Here is a 23,365-nt window from a genome sequence, read left to right as displayed (position 1 = left end):
ATGCTTTATTGTCCTGCCTGCCACTTTATTATTATTGCTCCTTATAGGATATTATTGGGTTAAGTTTTGCCAAACACTGCTTATATATTTAATGTTATTTAATTTAAATAAAAAAGTTTAAACAATCATGTCTCCCCAAGCTGTTTCCTTTAACATATTCATATCTACAAAAAACATGCATGCAGACTTTTTTTTACAAGACAGATAATATTAAAAAGCATTTCAATATCTTTTTTAATAACATAACATTTGTTTGAGTACACCAGCAGTTACTGTATTGTGATGGATCAGTATGAATCACCAGCAGAGTCGTCTGGAAACGTCATTGTGGTTCTGTGGTATTCAGCTGAGACATTTTTACTAGATGGATCAAACTGAAGTGAACACTCAATTTCATTAACTAAGGCTTTATTCATTTAAAGAGAAGCAAAACATTTCAAAATTGGTTCCTTTTGTTCTGTCAAAGTACATTCAAATTAAGCACTTTATAACATAGAAAAAAGAATCTGTCTAAAACACTTGCCCAAATCATTTACAACACAGCAAGCACAAATATTTACAGTTATTTATAAATTCATCTCTAATAATTTATAACCCCATCTCACACATACAATAAGTCCATGACATAATGAATACAGACCTGTACAGCATACACTGTGTGCTTGTGTGTGTGTGTGTGTGTGTACAGCAGGCTTAACGGTGGCTTGTTTGGCATTTACAATAGCTTCTCATTTAAACCAACCATATGACTGGATTTATGTTCTTATAAAGTAGCTTCAGTTATGATCACTGGAATGTAAAATTAGCCAATGACTTCAAATGATGATTAGTTGCAAACCGGACAAACATGGTTTCTGTCTGATGATTCAGGGAGTTCCAGTTTGTAACAAATGTGATTTAGCTCAAGTGAATGTGACTACTACCTAATACTGATGTTTAGACCAAACAACACTTGCTCCAAACATAATTGCATGCAAAACACAACTTTTCCTGTGTTAACATGTGGTGGATGGAGCAGAGGTCTAAACTTGCTACTTGTGACATACGAAGTCCGCTGTGGTGACTTCTGAAGCGTGACAGATGTGAATATTAAAGTGCGAAGAATAACCTGCTCCGACTACAGCTTAATGAGTGATTCACATTTCCTGTTAGTCATGTGTGATGAAGTGTCAGCACATCTGATCCCTTCAGTGCTCTGACTGTCTTCTGGTTTTGTGTTGACTCCCTTGTTTGGTGAAGTGTGTGTCCTGTTCCGCAGGACAGGACCTGAGCCTGAACCTGCGAATCTCTGGTTTGGTGCGATTCGACCACTAACTCTGCTGTCTGAGCTCTTTTTCTGGGAGCGCAGGTTGCTCACAGCAGGCTCGTGAGAAAACGCTTCAATATCAAGCATCAGTCAAAGTCGTCTTCGTATTCGTATTCATCCAGGTCCAGGTTGCAGTGTGGACTGGGGATCTCAAAGAAGTGTCTCTTTGTCAGACCCAGATCACTGGAGATGTGCTGCCCTAAAGGGCTCAAAGGATTATCATACCTAAGCAGACAGACGGAGAAAAAGATCAGTCATAAATCATTCAGAAACAGAGCTTTGAACATATGTTGACAACAAAACAGATAAAAAGACTGATAACTTCATTCAAACACATTCAGAGCGCTACGTACTCTGGTGAATGTGCTCAGTGATAACAGCATTAAAGCAATAGTTTGACATTAATGTGCTTATTTGCTCCCTCGGCAAGAAAGTGAATAAACACGTTTCCCAAAATGTGGAACTATTTGTTTAAACAGACAGGAAATGCTCGACAAACTTGTGTGACTGGAAAGGACAAAGGAACACCACATGAAGGAGTGGACAGAGACGGTGCAGGAGTAGAGCTTCTTTTCTTTTACAAGAGAAAGGATAAAAACAGAAGCTGTCTGGTTCAAAAACAGACTCCCAGCTCTTCAACATAGCCATATACACATGATACTGTGCCGGCCAACAAAACAACTATCTGCTGTCAACAGTGTGCTCAGATTGGTGGGGTGCGGGTGGAAGCTAGGAGTGGGTTTAGGACTAGACTCGCCCAGAGAGAAGGAGGAGGAGGAGAACACTTAGTCCCTGCCGGTACCCTGAGTGTCTTACCTGCTCTGGTTAGCAGCCTGTCTTTAGAAGTCGGTGGTGTTCCTATAATGCCACACAACATACCTGTCAACAGCCTCATCTATCACTGACTTACTCTCAGAGGGGCTCCGCTGCTGGAAATATTCCTAAGTCTTAGCAATGAGACATCGAGCTCTGTCAGTCTGCTATGTACATTGTCCAGTTAGACAGAGAATTGCTTGAAATCAACAACTACTTAAAAAACAGTGTAAGCTTTGTTATCTATGTGTACATGAACTTTGGACGAAACCTTCACTGTCTGACTGCACACTAGACTTTTTTTTTTTTTGCAAGTTTATCAGTTACACTTGTGCTTTTCCTGCCATAACATGTCAAAATGTTTACTGCAAAAATATTCTATTAAATGTATATATTAAATCAACATAATAACATATTGTTCCTAAAGCAGTGATAATCATGATTAACATTTGTAATTACAATAGCTTACACAATGATCAGGACTTGTATTCATCAAACTTCTAAGAATTGTACTTATTAGGAATAAAAAAAGCTGAAGACACATTAATTAAAACAACCTCTTCCTCTTGCACTGAAGTGCAGGAGTAACATGCCGTGTGGTCACATGATTAATCACATTTATGCTCAGACAAGGATTTACCTTACATCTGCCGTACTGTTAATTCTAAAAATAAATAAATAAATAAATCTATATCTGTGTGTGATACCCTTTTTATCTCCAGTAGCAATTAACATGTCAAATTAACAATGTATAACAATAACAATTTATTATTATATGTATAGATTATAATATTGTATAAAATATAACTATAATAAAACATTCTAAATAAATTCATTCCAAAATAAATTAAATGAAGTATGATAAAATAATAAGTGGTGTAACATCTTCCCAATAGGTTAAAACTACTCAATTCTGAATTATACAGGTTGCTTCAGCATCATTTTATTTATCATAAAAAATGATATTTAGTAAAATCACCCCAAAACATATTGTTGTTGTGTGCACACCTCTGTTTCTGTACTGCAGTTATCAAGCTCTCTTGATTTTAAAAGCATTTTTAAGTCATAAGAAAATAGTGAGAGTAACAGTGAAGATTTTTACTTTAACCTTTCATTGAAGTCCAAATTGTCCATTTTAACAGTTTGATAAATGTGGGTCCAGGCTCTGACAGACCAGTGAGTAAAGTCAGACTTACACATCATTGCAGTGATCGTTTGCAGCCTCCTCAGCCACCAGGATGTCGTATTCTTCTGCAGCATATTTCTCCCAGTCTGAGACCTCCTGGCCGTCTTGCTCCAGCTCCTTTAAAACATGACAAGTTACATGATCCACTCAACCTATGACAGGAAAACAAGTCATGATAACGTCTCACTCCTGGTGACGTCCTATCAGAGTTTAACTTTACCCTTATAACAGAGAATGGGTCCTTCTGCTCGTGGTCCAGATACTTCTCGATGTTGAAGAAAGTGTCGAAGAAGATGTGGGACAACTTGCACCTCTTCAGGTCCCGCAGAGTGATCTTACCTGGACGGGATAAAACAGGGACTTTAGAGTCAGTGACTTATTCAGCGACAGAAGATTTATGGCATAAATATTATTAAACTATTTCAGAGGTCTCATTACAGGGTTTTTAGCCTGACTTTTTCATCCAATCTAACTTATACAATTGGCCTAAAATTTAGCTGAGTCAGTAGATGTTGGCTTTTCTGCCCCGCTTATCTTACTGATCAAATCACAAAATGGTTGTGCCACAATATGTTGAACTATTTGAATTGAGGGTCTAAGGAGAGAAGATGTATTGCTGCATAGATCACACATTTGTTATTTGTGATATTGGACCATACAAATAACATTGACTCGACTTGACAAACTAGAGTTGCAACTAATGACTGTCCATTATTATCGATTAATCGTCCCCCAATTAAATTAGTCTCTAAAATTTTAAACCGTGTGTTTGTAACAAGTTGACAGAACCCAGTGTCATGTCCTCAAATAGTTTTTTGTCTGTAGTTCAAAACTGCAGATATTCAATTTCTACACATGTGAAATAAAAGAGCAAATTTTCAGATTTGAGAAGCTGTTACCAGCAAATGAATTCATGACATAAGATGAGTAATCACTGCTCAAAATATTAACCATCTTTTTTCCCCAGATCCACTCATATATTAACTGTGTCAAATCTGTACAAAGTGAAGCCTTTAAGTCTTCAAATAACACTCAGATCGGAGTTAAAGATATATGATTTTCCTAATGATAAGGTATACTTGTGCTTCCAAAGTGATGTATAAACTCTAAAACAACAGATAACTTGTTATAAGATGCCTGAAATGGATTTATGTGGTTCTCATCTCTTAATAGTAGCCAAAATCCTACTTTCTGTATTTGAAAAGAGCAGACTTTTGGTTGAAGAAAGAGTCCCGCATTCCTTGACGCTGCCATTTCAAACATACTCTGATTTGTTCATTTCAACACCATCAGACTTGTCGAATCTGCATATTACATCACACTCCTAAATCTCCATCTACAGCGAGTCTTTAAGTTCATATGACTGAACCACAGAGCAAAATCTCCTCAAGTATCTCACATTTAAAGTGAAATTTTAACCATTTTAAATGTGTTAAACTGATGAAAGCTGTGCTGTCCGACATCAGCCTGAAATACCCAGTGAAGTTAAGTTGTTACATCTAATATTACATGTTATATTACACAGCGTCACTCGTACAGCGCCCCACCAGGTCGACTAAGGGGCACATTCTTGCTGTAGCTATCAATACTAAACATGCATTCCCTTGCTGTTGACTAGTGTCTTCTAAATGGCATAGTGGCAAAGCAAAGTGCTGGAGGGAATCTGTTGACAGTGTGGATGACACTAACAGCTGGCAGCAGGCAGTCCAGATCAGTCAATCAGTTTGTCATCTATAACTGGTCTCTCAGCTAATGATCATTGGCCTGACCTTAAAATGTGTGTGTGTGTGTGTGTGTGCGCTGCTGTCACTGTGGAAAAAGTGGAACGTGTCCAACTTGGTGCGCAAACTTCTGAGTGTGTGTAAATGTAAAAAAAAGGTCTGACCTTCGACCTCAGGCTTGACGAGGTCAAGCATTTGGCAGAGGCAGTCTTCAAAGGGAAGGGGCTCAATCGCCATGGTCTCCAGCTTCTGACACTGCTCCTCGTAGAAGTACTCCAGCTCGTACATGCTGAGCACACCGTCCCCATCCAGGTCCATACAGCGGAACCAGTACTCTAAACTGGACACAGATAAAAAGGCAGAGAGCAGAGGGTGGAAGTGCGTGTGAGAAAATAAATAAATACTGTGAAGAAATAGGCGATGCGATCAGTGTGGCTGTGGGTCTAAATACCTAGTGTCAGTCTTCTTGTCCTCCTCAGAGATGAGGAACCACACAAAATCAGCGTAACTCAGCCGCCCCTCCTTGTACACCCGCCTGTCCCTGATGAATAAAAGCAGCAGTGAAACAAAAGCATAAGATGTGTCTTTTCTAAAATAAATAAATGAATAAAATAGCTGTTTGCTAGTTATGATGAGCTATGCTTTGAACTCAGTGACGTTCTTCACTTACCTTGTTACTGTTCCTGAGAATATTCTCTCAATCATCTTATGGGAGATGGCTGGAAAATATGAAACGAGAGATTACTTACGATCCAGACTCTTAGACAACAGTTTTCTCAGTTAATGTACAACTTTTTCAACACATGTAAACCATTCTCACAGACTGTAAATCCAGTCTGGCTAGTGTAGCTCTTTTTTATCTTGACAATGCTATAAATCCTCTGGTCATCATTTTGACCATAGTGGTAAAAATTGTTCCAGACATGGCGTCATTCCACCAGAGTATATATGCTGCTCTCTTATTGATCTTGTGTCTCATTTCCCCTGCCTCACTCAGACCATCAACCAAGAACATGTGGTGTGGAGTGTGTGGGGAGGAAGCGTCAAAGACAAGTCTTTTTCCTGAGTATGTGTTTGTGTGTGAGCAGTAAACCTGGAACAAATAACCTCCGCAGAGACGTTTGATTGTTACATGTACGGTAGTTTCAGCCAACAAGTGCCAGGAAGGTGACAGGAAAAATTAACTTTCATCTCTGTGTTCTGACAAGGTATCAGCACTCATCTTACATGACTTGCATTTATCTTTGCACCATGTATGCTGACATGCCATCCAGAATGATATACTACTGAAATTACTACAAATAACAAACTGATAAACTTTGAATAAACTAATAAACTGTGAATTTGTAGTCACTTCTCTTGAAGAGAGTGAGGTGTGTCGGGGCACCTTGGTCATTGTGTCGCGCCAGGTCCTTCTGGTCTATGTAGAGGTCATGGTCAGTGTCCAGCTCCCAGAACTTGCAGTAGATAACATAGAAATGTTCATAGGAGAAGAACTCTGTCAGCTGGTTTACGTCTTCTTCCTGCTCCAGCAACGCCACATTCTGGTACAGCAGGAAAAAAGTTATAGTCAAAACTCTGAATGTGAAATTATCTGTTATTAATTATTGGTAAAATTATAACCTACTGATATACCCATGCTACTGTAAATATCCATGTTCCAGGTTCAACTTGGACATACTCTGCTTGCTGTAGTTATATGCACACACTGTGCAATGAGGAAGTGTACCAACATTACTGGTGCGCTCACTTTTGATTTATGTTCAAGAACAGTGGTTTTGAGAATTTGGTTAAACTTGTTAACAACCAGTTTGAGTCTGACAGCTTGTGCTTCTTGCCCCATTAGACTCTCTGGATTTACTTGGTGGGTATAATATTATCATAACCGATAGAAACAAAGGCCAAAACTACGAAAATAAAATCCTAGTTAACATAAACTGGATTTTTCTTTAATAAACCTTACATTAGTAACACAAGTTTCATTTATGACAGAAAGGGTTACTGTACAAAAACAGGAAGTTTAAAGACATTTTTAGATGTTTTAAGGATCTATAGACACCCTGAGAATGAAATAGTCAAAATGTATTTCAGTCCAAATGGAAAATGACATTCAGAGAATTTGAAGATTTAGAGTCATATACCTGAAGAAAGTTACTTTTCCTGAGCTCAGAACATGTTATCTTTCCAGTCCATGACCGGTTCACATTGTAAAATATCCTCTGAATCACCTGAAAAACAGTTGACATGACAATGTTAGCATTTACAACTAAATAATGTGAGAGTGAAACCTTATCAATGCAGTGTCATTTTAATGTTTCACTACTTGCAACTGTTCAGTAGTAATGTGCTGTGATTTGTGTTACTGCACTATACCGTGGTGATGTATCTGGAGTGAAAGTCCGGTGCCTCCTTCAGAAAGGCCAGGCCTGCATGAGAGTTCACCACATCCTGAAAACATAAATCAACGTCAGTTAAAGTTGGGCTCAGACTACACGTGTTTTGGGACGAATTATCCCTGATTCACCCCCTCCTGACAACTGGAGGAGAAATCTGGTCTGGGACCTTAGTTGGTACTGATGTTCGGCCCAGATTATCTGGTAATGTGAGGGGTTTACAGATCCGATCTTAAACCTCCAGAACTGCTCGCAGACTCATTGGGACCACACCGATAATTTCAAACATGTTTGATATTTAGGATTTACGTCACTACTTTCTGAGCGGGACTACAATAGCCAATGACAGAGAGCTGACGGTGTTGCCAAGCAACGGTAAACATTCTAGCCCTTGAGGCAAACGTTAGCTAGCATACTACTGTTGAAAGATAGTAAAACTGACAATTAAAATCTTAGCTACAGTTCTCGCTGAATAACAGACAACCTGTGTTGATTGCATCTCTCCAACCATTTTTTCATACAAACTTGTTTAGCCTTCTGCTTTTGTTTTTTCTCACTGCAAAGCATTTTGTTTACATCTGCTTCTCCATGAGATCACATGTGGTGGTGCATTGCTCCCTCTGGCATGATAATCTTAATATCCTGTAGTGTGTGATGCGCCATTATTTTTAAATCTTGTAGTGTGTGCATGTTTGAGATTAGAGAGAAGAACATCTGTAAAGTTTGTCCTCATGTACATGATGCAACCCGATTTCAAAATGGGTTAGGATTTTAAAACTCCTGCAGTCTGAGCCCGGCTTTACTGCCATACCAAACCTCACAACCCCTACAGACACAAATGTGAAAGAACAACTCTATCACATGCTGCGCCTACTATAGTAACAAATACATATGTTCAGTTACATTCTGTTGTTACTTTCAGAGAGAAGTTAAATGGAAAACCACATCTGGCTTTCTTTTGCTACACAGAACGCATGACATTTGGAGTAGGCATATAAATGCATACTTATTCAAACGTCAGAGTCTATCTACATCACTCTGTTTTGCCATATGCTTTATAAATTGGCTAAGTGAAGAAAAAGCTCCAGGCCTTGTTGGGAGAGGCCATCAAATTTAAATGTTTCTTAGAAGTAAGTAAACACTGGGTCAACCGGTTTTGGGATGTGCTTAAGCCCCTCAGATTTGACAGCCAGGCGGTGTGAAGGCCAAAGAAAAGATGTGTGCTGGTGACTGCTCTTAACCTTCTCTCCTTCCTCGTGCCATAAAGTCACAGGGGGTGTGCTGCATTTCAAACAAACTGTAGTTATATTCTTGCCATGAAACTCCCCCATGTCTTTTCTTTATTCTACCCCCTTCCCTTCTGCTGGGGGAAAGAAGTGTTGACATAAATGCGAAGGCGGCAATGAAATTAAAAGGCCTTATTTCAGGGCAGCCGTCGTGCCTCTTTGACTCTTACTGTGAGAAATTAAATCATAGAGAAACACATAAATCACAGGGCACAGGAAACAGGCGGGGACAGTCAAATCTACTCCACTGCAATCCGCCTTTCATTCATCAAAACAGTCAAAAGCGATTCGCTGAGCGGAACCATACAAATTAAACAGCGTGTGCCACAAGGCATCTCTGCTGGTATGCTAACGGGTGTTCAGCTCAGGCTCAGCTGCTCCTGCCAGCATGAAAATGAATCAGGTGTAGGGCGGGGCAGGTGTGGTGCACCAACAGCTTGCCAGAAGGAATTAAGAATAGAAACAACAAGCACAGTAGTCTACATAGTAAGACCAATCAAAAAGTCAATTATAATATTATTTTTCTAAGCAATCTGATTATCTGTGCATGTTTTCTGGTATAATTTTGGTGCTAAATATGAGTATTACATGAGAAACATTTCCATTTCCTTTGGTTAATTTATGCTGAGCCTGAGTCCCGCACCAGTGAAATCTCCCTTTAGTATACTCCCCTCCACTATATTACTGTCTTACAGTAACGTCCCTGAATTAGTCTTCCGCCACATGAAAAAACACTGCCGCAGCGGGTCAGTCCAAAAATTAAGTCCAGTTCGCACAACCCAAGCCAATGCAATTTTGCCATCCCGAGTTGCCAAGTCCAGCCCTCTCCCTGGGTGTGCTGCAACCAGTACCTGCAGGAATGGAATAAAGTCGTCTTGTTCCAGGTAATTACAGCCAGGCTTGGCCAAGAGGTGCACAAATTTAGAAGCGTCATCGTGACAGGTCTGCAGAGTTCTGGGGAAGAAAAGAGAGAACAGATGGTTGCAAGGTTACTCCCTCTTTCGCTCTTATGTACGTTCCACCTTTTTCATGATTCTTGTTTGAAATCGTTCCCCTCAAAAGGGAAAGTGCAAGTATAATACATTCTGAAATTAGGATTCTGAATTGCTGCTGGGTAATTATAAGCGTGGAGTGGTATGGTAGTGACAGAGAAATAATGCAAGCGTCTGTTGTGGCCTCTCATCTAAGAATGGCTCAGTCATGAGTTCGAGTCAAAGGCCAGGTCTGTCCAGTTCTCTGGAGGCTCACACATTAATACAAGAGCATGCCTATAGCATACAACAGTATTCAGTCACACCCGCTATTACAAAAGCCCTATAGTATTCCTTTCAATTTAACATTGAAAGACACTGAATGGATGTTTTCATTCAAATACTGTACAGTCGAATACAGTGACGTTTCCCTTACGGGTGTTTGTGAGGCCTTTGTGATCAATGATTTCTGTTTCGAAATCTAAAGGAAAATGTCATAATAGCAGATAGCTGCTTTCAGTGTCTGTGATCACCAGAGAGTGGTCATTATTGTTCAGCGGAGATTGTATAGGCCATCTGAGTGAGTGCACTTGTGGCCAACTGAAATTAAGAGAAGCCATTGTCTTACTTTCTCCACATAGCCACGAATTTGTGAACAGACACGAAGCCCGTCCTGTCACCTCCAGCCAAGCAGAACAATGGAACTTTCCAGTAAAGAGGACACTCACAGGCCTGTGGAGACAAAGAAGAAGGAAAAATGGAGCAATGTTTGGTGTAGATGTTAAGAAGAGGAGAAAAAGATTAAATAAACACTTTAACTTTCTAGATATACATGCAACCTTAAATCTAGAAAAGATGACATGTGATACTGTTGAAAAACAGTGTTGCATCACTTAAAGACTTCCCTGAGGAAACCTAGCTGTCATTTCTCTCTGCATCTTAGGTTCCCCTCAAGCCATTGCTCACATTCCTCAGGGAGATGGGGATAATATTTTCCGTGGGGTTTAAAATCAGCAAACGTTCTTAAAGTCAGGATCTAAATAGTACTAATGAAAATAATTTGTTGGGTGGCAGCTGAACCCCCATGCTTCAAATCATATTCTGACCTTGGCAACCTGCCCCATGTCCTCAATGGTGGCCCTTTCATTTGGAAATTGGGAAAATATTTTCTCAATTTTGGAAATGAGGCTGTCGATGTTGAGGTTGGCTTGGGGCCGGCCCTGTGGGAAGTAGAACTTTGGAATGCTTTCACTTAGCGCTGTGGTGACGGGCTCCTCGGTCCTCACCTGCGCCTGAAACAAACACAGAAATAAACTGTTAGCTACTGATGCTAGCGGACGCTAACACCTCTCAGCTCAAACATTCCAGCATGTGCTAGGGCTCGCCTTTGCATACTCTACACTACTAGCACTCATGTAACCACACCGCTCAGCAGCCTCCGGGCCCATCAGCGAAGAGTTGTGATTACTCATTTATCTAATAGATACTCCTGCGATAGACGTTCCCCACTAACTGATTGTCCCACTGTAACAGATTTCAATTACGATGCGTAAACTGACATTAACATGCACAGACTGGAGACAATGATTTTAGTCTGTTGCAGAAAACCTAATTGACCCAGCAATGTGTGCAACTTTTGAATGACATTTTTATTCATTAAATTATGTCTACAAGAGTCAGGAATTTAAGAAATAAAGGGCAAGATAATAACATGATAATGCTGCATAGGGCTGAGAACATTCAGAAATAATATCTATACATGCTAATCTACTGACAGATGTACTACTCTATTTTTATATTATAAACATATGTAAATAAATAAACACATTACGGTAATGACCCATTTCAGTTAGGTCATCTAAAGGGTCTTTTGTTTGGGAAATTAGATAGTCATCAGTCATTACTGGAAAATGATCATCACATCTGTGGTATTGCAATAATATTTATTAAAAATAAAATTAAAAATATAATTTGATCTTTAACAGCATAATCTGTGATAGCCTGTTATACTGCATATATAACTGATATACTGTAATCAAAATAGCTTCTCTAAATAAAATGACATATGCTAACAAGACAACCACCATCACACCAAAATTTGAGTTACTCATGTTTTCCGACGCTATTAAAGGTTTGTTTTGTTTTTTTGTCACAGATCATTTACATTTTATTTATAAGTCAAACTCTTCATGTTATGATCCATGTTAAAATATTTAGAAATTACATGCTCAAAAAAATACTGACTGGATATTTAATAGGTACACAATTTTAACACATCCCTCTTAATGACTGCATTTATCTGGAGAGGAACAGTACTACTTTTGAAACATAACTGAATAAATTGGCCTTTTCACAAGAGACATTTTAACTTGACACAGCAGGAAAAGCACATGACACCAATAACATTAACAATGGCTCTGTTCCATTCAATTGTCCCAGTAAGCTGTCTGTGAGCCAGCATACACAATAAGAAGGCCATGGAACTGACACCTCTGAATGGAATAAGGGCACTATTAATGCTATTAATTACTCCCGCTAGTCCTGCTATGTCGTGTCAAAAGGTCTTTTAGTCAAACAAATCTTATCACTATTAGTCCACTAGTGTTTTATTTAGTGGAGAACAGCCCTGATAGATGACTAGAAGATTGCAATGTAGTGATGCAAGGATGTGTGTACCTCAAAGAAACAGAAATGGAACAGATAAAATGAGCACAGCCACCTTGACTAGGATAAACAGCATATCTGATTACAGAAAAACAGTAGCTGTCAATGACAGTCCTGAACATAGAAGCAGGCCGGGTGTTTGCTGTATGTGTGTGTGTGTCACTAAAGTATGATCTGCAGACAAGAGGTACAGTAGGGGTTTGGATTATTGGATTCAAGGCTAGGCTACAAGGCTTTAAATCTCCACGCTCTGCATCTATCCAGTTCAACTGTAACTCCAATGAACGTCACCCCAAAGTGCCACACACCCCAGTAACATAGATGTCAGAGCTTGGATGTCTGTGTGTGTTTCCTTTTAACTATTTACTCCTAGGACCCAACATGAGAGCTTTGAGTGTGAGGCTCTTCGATCATGACAGTGGAAAATGTTGTACGGTTTCAATTTTAACAATGACATGACATCATGTAACATGGAGGCCTGGTCTTATTCATTTGCAAAAAAGAAATTAGGATCCAAATGTGTTGTTATGTTGCGTAAATTATCCAGTTACTAAAAACAGTGTGAGCAACTTTGGTCTCAAACGTCATCTCATACCCAAAGACTATTTACGTGACTCAAGAATTTGCCAACTGGATCATTCTCTGTGGTCTTTAATAATAACACAAACACACCCACACAGTCCTCCGCTAAACGATATAAATACCCTCTTGGTGTTTGTTTTGGTCTCACACAATCTACCCATTGTTCGCACCTCTGGGTACATTTGACAGAGCTTACATGGAACATCACGTCTACGACAATTAAACATTTACCGATATGATCCAAAACCTAAAATTGATTGAGGTGAACATAAGGAGGCTAAATCTAGCCGCGTCAATTTCTACATGTATGTGCATTATCATTGATTGTTTGAAAATGTCTTTGTCAGTGGAATCCTGCTTAGTTAAACCTGATAAATGACAAATGCTGCTAATCCTCTGCTCTTCTCTGTCCTGTGTGTTGCTGTCAGCTATGGCTATAAAAGGACATAAACATCTTCTGTTGCCCTGCCCCGCACTGTCCCCTCTCGATCGCTTCATGCTAACCACTAGCAGAGCTCTTGAGCACAACTGCTAAGCCCCATGACATTTTACACATTCCCAATGATGTGGTCTGAAAGAGGACAGTCAAGCGGCTGAGCACAACATACCACACAAGACGAAACAACATGCAATGAATAGCACTTATGTCTCATATCTCTCTGTACCTTGCCCCCCCCAAAAACCTGCAAAACTATTCACTACAGTTGTGATTATGTCTAGAGAAGGTGATATAATTGCATATTTGTCCTGTGTGTTGAGGATCAGCTTGGACTACAGTTAAAGGTTCAAGTGGCCCCAACAATACTGGAACGAATAATTGGTAACAGTGAAGAATTACTACAATTACTGTAGTTTAACAGTGGTCTGTAATACGACAGATCAGTATTACAATGCAATGTGAATACCAAGACATGAAGCCCACAAATACTAGTCCACAATAATAGACCTTCCCATTGGTCGACAGGCCGGTAAAGCCTGTGTGGTAGACAGTACACTCATACAAACACCTGCCTGTCCTTGTTGGAAGGCTCTGAGCCTCTTCTTGAATCGAGAGGGCAGAACAAAGTCACAGCCACGTGCCAGCAGAGCCAACTCCTTCCTCAGGTCAGGGTCCTGACGCAGAGACAGCTCCCTCATCCTCATCCTTGCGCCAGACACGGCGGGGAACACAAACACAATACTCAATCCAGTGTTATCCTCTTGACTGTACAAATCAATCAGTTGCTGTAAGCACGATCAACAGAAGGTAGTTGCGGCAGTAGAAGTTCTGTGTGTCTGTGTCCCTGTGATTGTCCTCTGTCAGAGTGAGAGCCTCTTAATGCAAGAGAGCAGCTGCTACTGTGACTCTCTCTCCCATTCCAGATCTGGTCGCACAATCTCAACTCTGCCTGCTGCTCTGTCCCACTCTCTACATAACATACACATACGCACACAGAGACACACACACACACACACACACACACACTGCACAGGGTCAGGGAGCGCTTGCCTCAAAGCTGCTAGGGAGATAAGGAGTGACAGGGTGTATGTGTGTGGGACTCAGTTAGTGCATGTGTGGGATGGGAGGGGTGTGCGCAATGGATCTGCCCTTTCCAGTTTGCATTCCTCAGTGCTCATGGAAGGTTATGTAAAGAGACAGACCTGTTGTTGCAGCTTGCAGCAGCCACAGACGCCAATTGAAGGATGCAACTCAAAGCTATGATGACACTCTGTTCATGTTAACTGGCTTCCCCTCTGAAAATCTCTCAAATTACCAAATGATTCAAAGAAATGTTGCTGTGCTTTGAGCTCTGCAAACTGGACACCCCTCTTGGACAGAACAACCAGTTGCTACTGGGAAAATACAAAATAAATCCCCTGAAGTGATGGAATATAATAAAACTAGGGCTGTCTCAGTTAATGTGATAAAAACATGTTAATGCAAAATTGTTTTAACACCATTTTTTTGACGCAATTAAAGCAGGTTCTGTCAACTAGCAAGGGACAATGGATAAAGAAAAAGGTATTTTGAATGGTAAGTTCAGCTCCAAAGCCCTGTCAGACGAGTCTGTCGACAAGACCAAAGTTATTTGTAGGTGCTGTCGATGTGAATTGAGTTACCACTGGAGTACATCTAGTCTTAAATACCATTTGCTAGCGAAGCACACAGCTAATGCTAATGCAGGCAGCCTCGTTAGCCCCAAACCATCCCACTTGCAGCAAACCATGCTTGATAGTGTACGAGGGAAACCCATACAAACCTGTAAGCAGCAAGCTTTCAACAGCAATAGCTAAATGGATAGCTACAGCTTGCAGACCAATTAACATTATGGAGGATGAGGGTGTGCGTCAAATAATAACAACTGCACTTATGAAGTGGCATCAAGAACCAACACCATATCGAAGATACACAAACTTTATGATGAACAAAAGAGAGAGAGAAAAGTAATTTTCTTTCTTATCCTCCCTTTCCACTGTTTTCTGCTCACTTTATTGTTTGGTTTATTTTGTATTATCCTGTTTTATCCCATAGCACAGAGGTATGTTTTTGTGAGACTTTATTTTTCCCATGTGAGGTTGGACACAATTACATTATGTGATTTGCTTTTTAAGTGAGGGATCATGGGACTGATCTTTAATCAGTACTGAAGTAATGGAACATTTAACCGGCCAATGTGCCCATCTGTTATCTGTTGGGCTTGAGTTTGCCATAAGTTATGATTTATGCATATTTTAAGCTAAATGCTGTACCTGTGACGGTTTCTGACAATGTTTGTCATTGTTTTGTGTTAGTTTATTTCCAACATTCAATTGATACATTTACATAAAACAAGCATATCTTGTCCACTCCCATGTTGATAAGAGTATTAATACTTGAAAAATGTCACTTTACGGTAAATTTTGAACAGATAAAAAATGTGTGATTAATTTGCGATTAACTATGGACAGTCATGTGATTAATAGAGATTAAATATTTTAATCGATTGACAGCCCTAAATAAAACCACGTTACTTTACTAAATCTGCCTTAAAGTATAATTCATGAGAACAGCAAGCAGACAAAATATACTTTTTAAGGCATTGGAAAATAAAGAACTAAACCAAGGTATAACTACTTAGTTTTCCTGAGAGTGTAGATCAAATCACCAGATGATACATATACAACTATAAAACATAGGCCTACATATATTCAACTATCCTGCATCCTGTCTTATGGTGGTCTTTGTTTTGCCTTCCCTTTGCAAGCTTGGGCTGCCAGCCATTCCATGTCTTATTATAGTTGATGGGCAATGGCAGGGGAGGGGGGACATGTCAAATTCAAAGAAAGATGACCGAACTACTCTGCGCCTATTAAAAGCACCAACAAGAACTGTTTCGGCAATCCAAGAAACTAGATCTGGAGAAACAAGGTTGTATGTCTAGTCCTCAAACAAACATCCACTTCCGGTTGCTGCTGTCTTGGAGTGATGGCAATTACATCAATTCTCCATAAATTCACTGATCTAACAGCTTTGGGGTTACCTTCACTGCACTGACTGTACGTAGGGAAAGCCTAACATCTGTACGCCAGCTGTTGTTAATGTTAATTAAAGAGAAATAGTATAGAGATGTCCACATTATTAGACTATGTAAATAAACCAATATTTGTTCATGTTATTTTACACAGACGGTGAAAACACACCCATATTATTTTTAGATGACAGGATCACAAAGTCCACAATTTTCCACTGTTTTCTGCTCAAACCCAGTTCCTGTTATCCTCCACACAGGACACTGCACATGCTTGATAAGCCGTTTGTATGATGGCTTTTCACACCGGCTGCCTTTTGTTCACACTAATCAATTCAATCCAAATATGGACAGGAAAGCACCAAAGCCATAAAAACCTGGTAAATCACATGAAACTGTCAACTCACATTTGATACTGTTCGGTTTGTTTTTGGGGGCAAACAAAATCTGAAGTCTGTTCCATGAGCAGAGGTATTACAAAGCAGCAGGGATAGTGATATGTTAGTTTACATATGTGGTAACAGCCACATACACAGACATGTGCAGTGTATGTTTCTGTGTCTGTGTTATTCTCAGTCCACTGCTGTTCACACTGTGTGTAAACATCCTACGGAACTGTATGAAACATGTTCCCACTGAAAAAGCAGAATGGACAAGCTCCCTGTAAGCATTATCGCTGACCAAATCACCTTAGGATCATTGCAGGCAGGCTGTCCAAACAACATCACTTTCAGAGGCAACTATCAGTCTGACAGGCTGCTAGAGTAGTACATGTACACTCCAATGGGTCACTGTGACAAACACGAAAACATGAGAATTCAGGCTGACTCCACAGTATGTCATCATATAATCTATAAACTTCTAAATCTGACTTGTACAGAAACCTGTCTCGTCATGTTCACTTCATTACATAACAGATGAGATTATGAAACACACTGCCTGGAGTTAGTGACTATTGGCAGGTCTAGCAGTCAGATAACTATTTGCATGTTGTTGAGTTTGTCCTTTACGTGAGCTTCAATCAACATGGCATTCAACACTGTTGCTTTAAAACTGTAATATTCAAGAAACAACTTGCAGGGCAAACAGAAACCACAGAGGGGAGAAACATATTACAGAAGGGTGGAGTAAACCTGATCAAAATTCTCCTGAGGACTTCCTAATCTGTCAATACAAAGCATACATGGTGTCCCACGAACACTCAAAAACCGTTGCACATCAGTGGGGCAGAGCCACAACAGGTTCACGGCATGGGTCCAGAACCGATGCTGCTGTGAAATCCAGAAAACTCCGGTTCAATCCACCACAATCTGATGTCTGAGACAGGGATTTGAGATACATATGAACGTGGGCCAAAAATAGGCCTGATTGACTGACAACATGGTGGGCTCAGGGAAGGCCAACAAGCAGAACATGTCGTGAGCAGATCAGCTGCCTTGCATATGAGTTATAATGCAGCCGCAAAGAGAACAATTATCATGAAGGCTTTTTGAAAAGTCTTTGTAGCCTCCATGGCACCAGAAGTGGAGCAAAGGGTCAGGACACTAAAGTGAGAAGCTGCAGAAACGGATTTACAGTACACATGCCCACCCACGCTTACATAACACTCTTTCAGTAACCACTATGTAAATGTTGAAAGCTTATAATTTATAGCAATTAGTTGTTAAAGACATCAGCTTCTGATACCCATTACATTTTTGGCTCCTCATTGTATCACATTTTCCACATTTCATCATCAAGATTGCAGAGATGATCCTGAGCGCCATAATTTGACTAGGTGATAAGATAAATTTGATACGGTGACTTTGCAATTTCCAAAAAATATTTCCAGTCCTGGAAAACAAGTTATAAAATTACATCTCTAATATGGTGAGAGAGTCCAGATTATGTGGAAGTATAATCCCATTTATGAACAGGCTTGAAGAGAATGGGTGTTAAGTCTACAGTTTTATAAACATTTACTCAATTCAGTTGTAGGTTTGCAAAGGAATAATGCTGCACAAATAACAGGTCAACTGAGACAAAAAACAACAAAAACTAGGCCAACGACATAAAAATCTAAAATATTAGACTGACTTTTTCGAATTGTTTTAACACAGTTGGAATTTTGCTCAGAACTGATATAATGTTGAACCTGGAGTAGCATTTTAGAACCAATCTACTCCAATCATTTCTTTGTACTATCATTCCAAGGCATTGGTGAAACATCAAAACACATAAGTCCTACATCACCTGAATCCTAGCTGAAACCCAAAGTTTGCAATTGTACACTTAACACTCACAAGTGACCAAGACTCAAATAAAAGCACTTGCGGGACACAGTTGAACACCAGGTTCTCTCTGACATGGCAACTGATGACGTGACCCTAAACCCCCGCTTCAAATAGCTTCAATGTTGCTGAGCCCAACCAGGCATGTTATAAAAAGACATCTTGAGAAATAACCTGTGATCCCAAACGCAGCAGCAGGGAACAGTTATTTTAACACTTATTCCTACTGCTCTATACTACTAAAAATATATGTAATGTACATAGTGTAAATAAAACATCCACGACTACTTATTCCGACAATGAGCAGCATCTAATAGAAGTAGTTTCAGAGTAAATTACACAGAGGATGAATGTGCTGCCACACCTCATCTCACTGGCAGAGTTCTGGGTATCTAATGCCAACACAAGGGAACCAAGGGTATCTATATCAGTGTCTGATGTCAAAGTCAGACCAGCTGTTCCAGGCTGCATCAGCGTGACATAAATTGAATTTTTAAGTAATCCTTTGAAGAATGCATCTGTATACAGGAATTTATTTTGTTGTCTTAAAATAGAAGTATTACTTGATATAACCTCACAATCCCTTTAATATTGAGTGACACAGTGTGGCCACATGCCATGACGCATCACAGCAGAATAGAGAAACTGTCCACCAGTTGCTTTATATCAATCTGGGGTGAGAGGGAAGCAACTAGGGCCAATGCTCACGAGGAGGAAAGAGTCATGGTTGTTAAGATCAAAAAGTTCACATCCATCTGACAAACATCTTACTATTACATCATGGGGTCTCAAGTTAAACAGAAATACAAGAAGAGAGAAAGTTCTTGGTAAAGATTCAACGCCAACTGATCTCTCATGAGAAAAAATGATTCTGAAACCTACAGAGGAAACCAAGATGCTGTTGCAATGCTGCTGTTCTACATCCTCTCCCTCCTTTGGTCAGGCTGTTATATCTGAATCATTTCTCATCAGGTCACCAAAAGGCCTTGGTTAGACTATGTTTGTATCTTGACCTTGATCTGAAATAATCTATAAATAAAAACCCGTAATGGGTGTTTGATGTGTTTCAGTTTGAACATTTGTCATTGCTACCCTTTTTCTGGTGGGTTAAAACTATATATGCTTTATCAGTAATGTATGAAATTAATTGTAGGCATGATAGTCTGAAAATCTGATTAGGTAAGTTAGAGTATGTGAACTGGTATTCTTCAATTTTTTGGACTCTTGGTAGTAGTGGTAGTGTTTAAAATGTATTCTTGATCTGGTTTATATTCATTTGTGGTGTCTTATAAGTGCATGTCAGCTAGGTATAGTTATATGTATATCACAATAATAAAAAAAAACATCTTCAAGACACAAATGCCTTACTCTGAGTCTAACATTAAATCTAGTTCTCTCAAGCTCTGGTGTTTCAGTCAGAGAGAGAACAGATGTCACAACAGTGAGCACTTGAACGCTTCCTCATGCCTGTCTTTTGCATGTCAACAACATGTAGAAGGAGGAGTTTCTAAGAGCACATGCCCACAGCTGTCTTGCTGTCTCACTGTCATCACACTCACTAAAGTCCACAATCAACCACAAGTCCAGGCTTTCACTTTGCACTTCTCATCTTGACGGAGTGGGAGTCCTTGAACATACAAACACATGAAGCATTTTAAGCCTTAATTGTTTTGTACAGCTTGATTTCAACTATAATTGAAGCAACCCAAAGCAAAATTCTTATTTGCCTCTGGAGACCCCAGTCAAAGCTTGACAGGATCTGCAACACACAGGCTGAAAGGCGTTACCATAGTGCCAGGGACAGGCTAGCTTCAGACACTCCCACCTCTCATACCACACTAATGCATGGGCGAGGCCTGAACATTTGGAAAGTATTTGACTAATAATCACTACATATGCCTACAGACATGGAGGCTCCACTATGATAGTGCCGAATGGAAAGACCTTCAATGCCTTTGATGCTGTAGGCTACTCAGCAGCCTCTTGTGGCCAGACTGGGAAGATAAGGATCCCAGAGGATACAATAGGTCCAAGAGTGAGAAACTAGAAATCAGCCAGGATATATTAAATAAACTGATTAAAGCCCCTATGTGTAGGATTTGAACATTTTCCAACTTTGGGGACTTCTTGTGTGACACTGCAGCAGATGGCAATGATTTCGCAGCAATGATGCAGCAGATGTCACCACCAACATGAAAGATGCTCTGATGGAAATTCTACAAAGCTGGGGGTTGAGGTAAAAAAAAAAAAATCAACCATAAAATCAGCGACTCAGTTAGTGAACATGAATTTTTAACTAGATATTTATGCTATGTAGTTGGGGTGGTTCCACTTATCAAACCCATGAAAGAATAATTAGCATCAACATAATCTGAAGCAGTGTTTAATTTTAGGCCTTTTTCAGGCAGAAAATTTTGACTTGTCATTGTACAAAAAGCACAGGTGTTACTAATTACATTAAAAATAGCTGTTCTATTCAAGTAAGTGAGCTATGACAGTGTGATATCATGCACAATAACAAGTCCCTGAAACTGAAGCAGCTAAATGGAACTTAGCCATCATTAATCCTATTATTCGTACTTGTGCTTTTCCTACAATAATATCTAAAAATGTCTTCTGTTAATGTCTTCATTGACAACACACAAACATTGTGTTTGTAATGAAGGTTTGAATTATATGCTTAACAGTGAAATGTTTTGAGCAACTCAACCTCTAAAAAAACCCCATAATGTTCAGACACCTGATTTTTGCAAGTGTAAAAAATCCTTATCTTCTCAGTCTAATTGATAGTAACAAGCAAATTAATATGATTGTTGTTAAATTGATTATTAACATAGCTTTCCAAATATGAAAATTATTTCAGGCTACTGTATTGGATTGTATCAGATTGTAAAGGTGTACCAAATAAATTGGTAAATTGTGAAGCTTAGTGTTCAGTCAATTAAAATACAACCATTTAAATCTATGTTGTGGATACAAATTTGAATTATATTTAATACACACAACAAAATAATCATATATCCCCCATCTCAATCTGCAACTTAGATTTTACTGTTAATATCTGCTGCCAAACAGAGACAGGGCTTATTGAGAAATGTGATTTAGCAAAACACCCTTCAGTCACAGCTACCTTCTCCTACCTGCTTCCAGGTAAATCCTGGAACTTCAGGACACACCTTGTTTTTGATGTTAGATGAAAACTCTGTGACAGGACATCTTAAGAACCTCTAAATCTTGTTTAAACCAGTGAAAGTCTTTCATAACAGTTTGGATAGGAGGTTCAAAAATGATGCGCTGCATGAAAAATCATTTAAATGTTGTTCAATGCTTTAACTTACTCTTTCAATAGATAATTTACCTTTTTAGTGCTGACAGACCTCCGTAGTATTCTGCCATTGGGTCCTGTCACTCTGGTACCACTGCTACTACCAGAGGGCAGGGTACTGGTAGAGGGGGGGCTGGAGGGAGTACTGAAGGGAGTGGGCTTCTTCTCTGCCAGGTTCCTTTGGGATGCCACGTTGTTATTCTCATTGAAGGTCAAAGACCTTTTCTCCGTGGCATCCCCACTGCCCAAATCAATGTGTTGTCCACTTTTGATTAGGTCAAGATAATCTTTCAGTAGTGACTGGGTTGCAGGGTCACTTAACCAGTTGAGAAAGAGCTCGTCAACCTTCATTTTAAGAACCGGTTGGAGGACTTGTGGTGACGGCATTTTGCTGTATATCTGCTAACTGGATTCTGTGGCAATAGTACCTGTGTAGAAATAAGAGCAACGTTAATGTCCCAACACACTACTATGGTTCTGTATTTCCAGCATAACGTTAATGAATAATAGCAACAGGACTAAGTTGCTTTAAATGCAGTGACTGTTTGATCAGCCCCAGTTTGTGCCTCTTATGTATAAGCATACATTCAGGTCACAGGTTTCTCTTAAAGATAACTAACCAGCAGAAGGTCGTTTAAAAACACTTGCTTGATATTATCAGAATCACTCAATCAGAAAGACTCTTCTAACCAGGGTTTTTCAAACACCGCCGACTGATTATCTTGAACAGAAACCAATGGTTACCTCTGTGAGCTGAATGTATGCTGATACATGAGGGGCACAAACTGGGGCTACTGTTTGATAAACAATTGACAAATGCGATAGCCTGCTGTCAGCCGACCTTGTTTCGAGTACACACCAAACAATCACTAATGTTATTGAATTTTAGCGCGAACCGTCAAAGCTCTAAATCCCCCAGGCAAAAGCAAACGTGAACCCACAATAACACCCGGTAACGTTAGCTATTTTTAACTCCATTGTAGGAAATACATTTGCTTAACCCCATTGTCTACCTAGCTACAGCCACTTATAGCTATTCAACCACCTAACGTTAGAAAAGAGTAGCCCGGGTGTAAATAGCTAAAGTTGGTGATGATAGCTAAAAAACTAGAAACAGCAAGCAGCAACAGCAAGCTAACGTTAGCTATCCAGCTAAGGTACTAACCTTGGAGTGAATGGACGTTGATGTCAAACGCGTTGATACGGCTCTACATTATTTCCCTCATTAAGGAAGCAGTTGAATGCATGTCTGTTTACATGTGATTTATAAAAGTAACGATAATGCTGTATCTCCGGTGTTCGTTTTCGTTGAGCAATGGCAGACAAGCGCAACTTTCCGAGATCGCGTTCCCCTGGTAAC

General features: G+C 39.6%; 1 protein-coding gene across 3 annotated transcripts; it reads right to left on the bottom strand.

Moving 5' to 3' along the window:
• Positions 1–205: 205 nt before the first annotated feature.
• ppp2r3b (protein phosphatase 2, regulatory subunit B'', beta) lies at positions 206–23,353 on the bottom strand. 3 transcript variants are annotated; one of them, XM_042426976.1, is made up of 15 exons: positions 23,171–23,353; positions 22,039–22,433; positions 10,783–10,968; positions 10,305–10,408; positions 9,557–9,659; positions 7,400–7,474; positions 7,168–7,254; positions 6,414–6,570; positions 5,697–5,745; positions 5,478–5,567; positions 5,191–5,366; positions 3,526–3,644; positions 3,316–3,422; positions 2,123–2,164; positions 1,445–1,531 (listed from the first exon to the last, which is right to left on the bottom strand). In XM_042426976.1, the coding sequence occupies exons 2-14, from the start codon at positions 22,390–22,392 to the stop codon at positions 2,146–2,148; spliced, it is 1,626 nt and encodes a 541-aa protein (XP_042282910.1). In that variant the 5' UTR covers positions 22,393–22,433; positions 23,171–23,353; the 3' UTR covers positions 1,445–1,531; positions 2,123–2,145. The 3 variants fall into 3 exon arrangements, with proteins under 3 accessions (XP_042282909.1, XP_042282911.1, XP_042282910.1); XM_042426975.1 differs by lacking the exon at positions 2,123–2,164 and having other exon boundaries at positions 206–1,531; XM_042426977.1 differs by lacking the exons at positions 2,123–2,164; positions 23,171–23,353 and adding an exon at positions 13,934–14,066 and having other exon boundaries at positions 206–1,531; positions 22,039–22,177.
• Between the last annotated feature and the right edge of the window lie 12 nt (positions 23,354–23,365).

The sequence above is a fragment of the Thunnus maccoyii genome, chromosome 11 (assembly GCF_910596095.1).
Source record: "Thunnus maccoyii chromosome 11, fThuMac1.1, whole genome shotgun sequence".
NCBI classification, from domain to species: domain Eukaryota; kingdom Metazoa; phylum Chordata; class Actinopteri; order Scombriformes; family Scombridae; genus Thunnus; species Thunnus maccoyii.
Note: the sequence above shows the minus strand (reverse complement) of the source record. Positions and strands in the feature narration are given on the sequence as shown.

What these genes read in the sequence shown, in the direction of transcription:
- ppp2r3b (XM_042426975.1), bottom strand. Translation starts at nt 22,392, where the DNA reads ATGCCGTCACCACAAGTCCTCCAACCGGTTCTTAAAATGAAGGTTGAC. An exon ending in GGAAAAGTAACTTTCTTCAG is followed by an intron (nt 6,571 to 7,167) that starts GTATATGACTCT and finishes CTGCTGTACCAG; the next exon opens with AATGTGGCGTTGCTGGAGCA. An exon ending in AACGATCACTGCAATGATGT is followed by an intron (nt 1,532 to 3,315) that starts GTAAGTCTGACT and finishes CTGTCTGCTTAG; the next exon opens with GTATGATAATCCTTTGAGCC.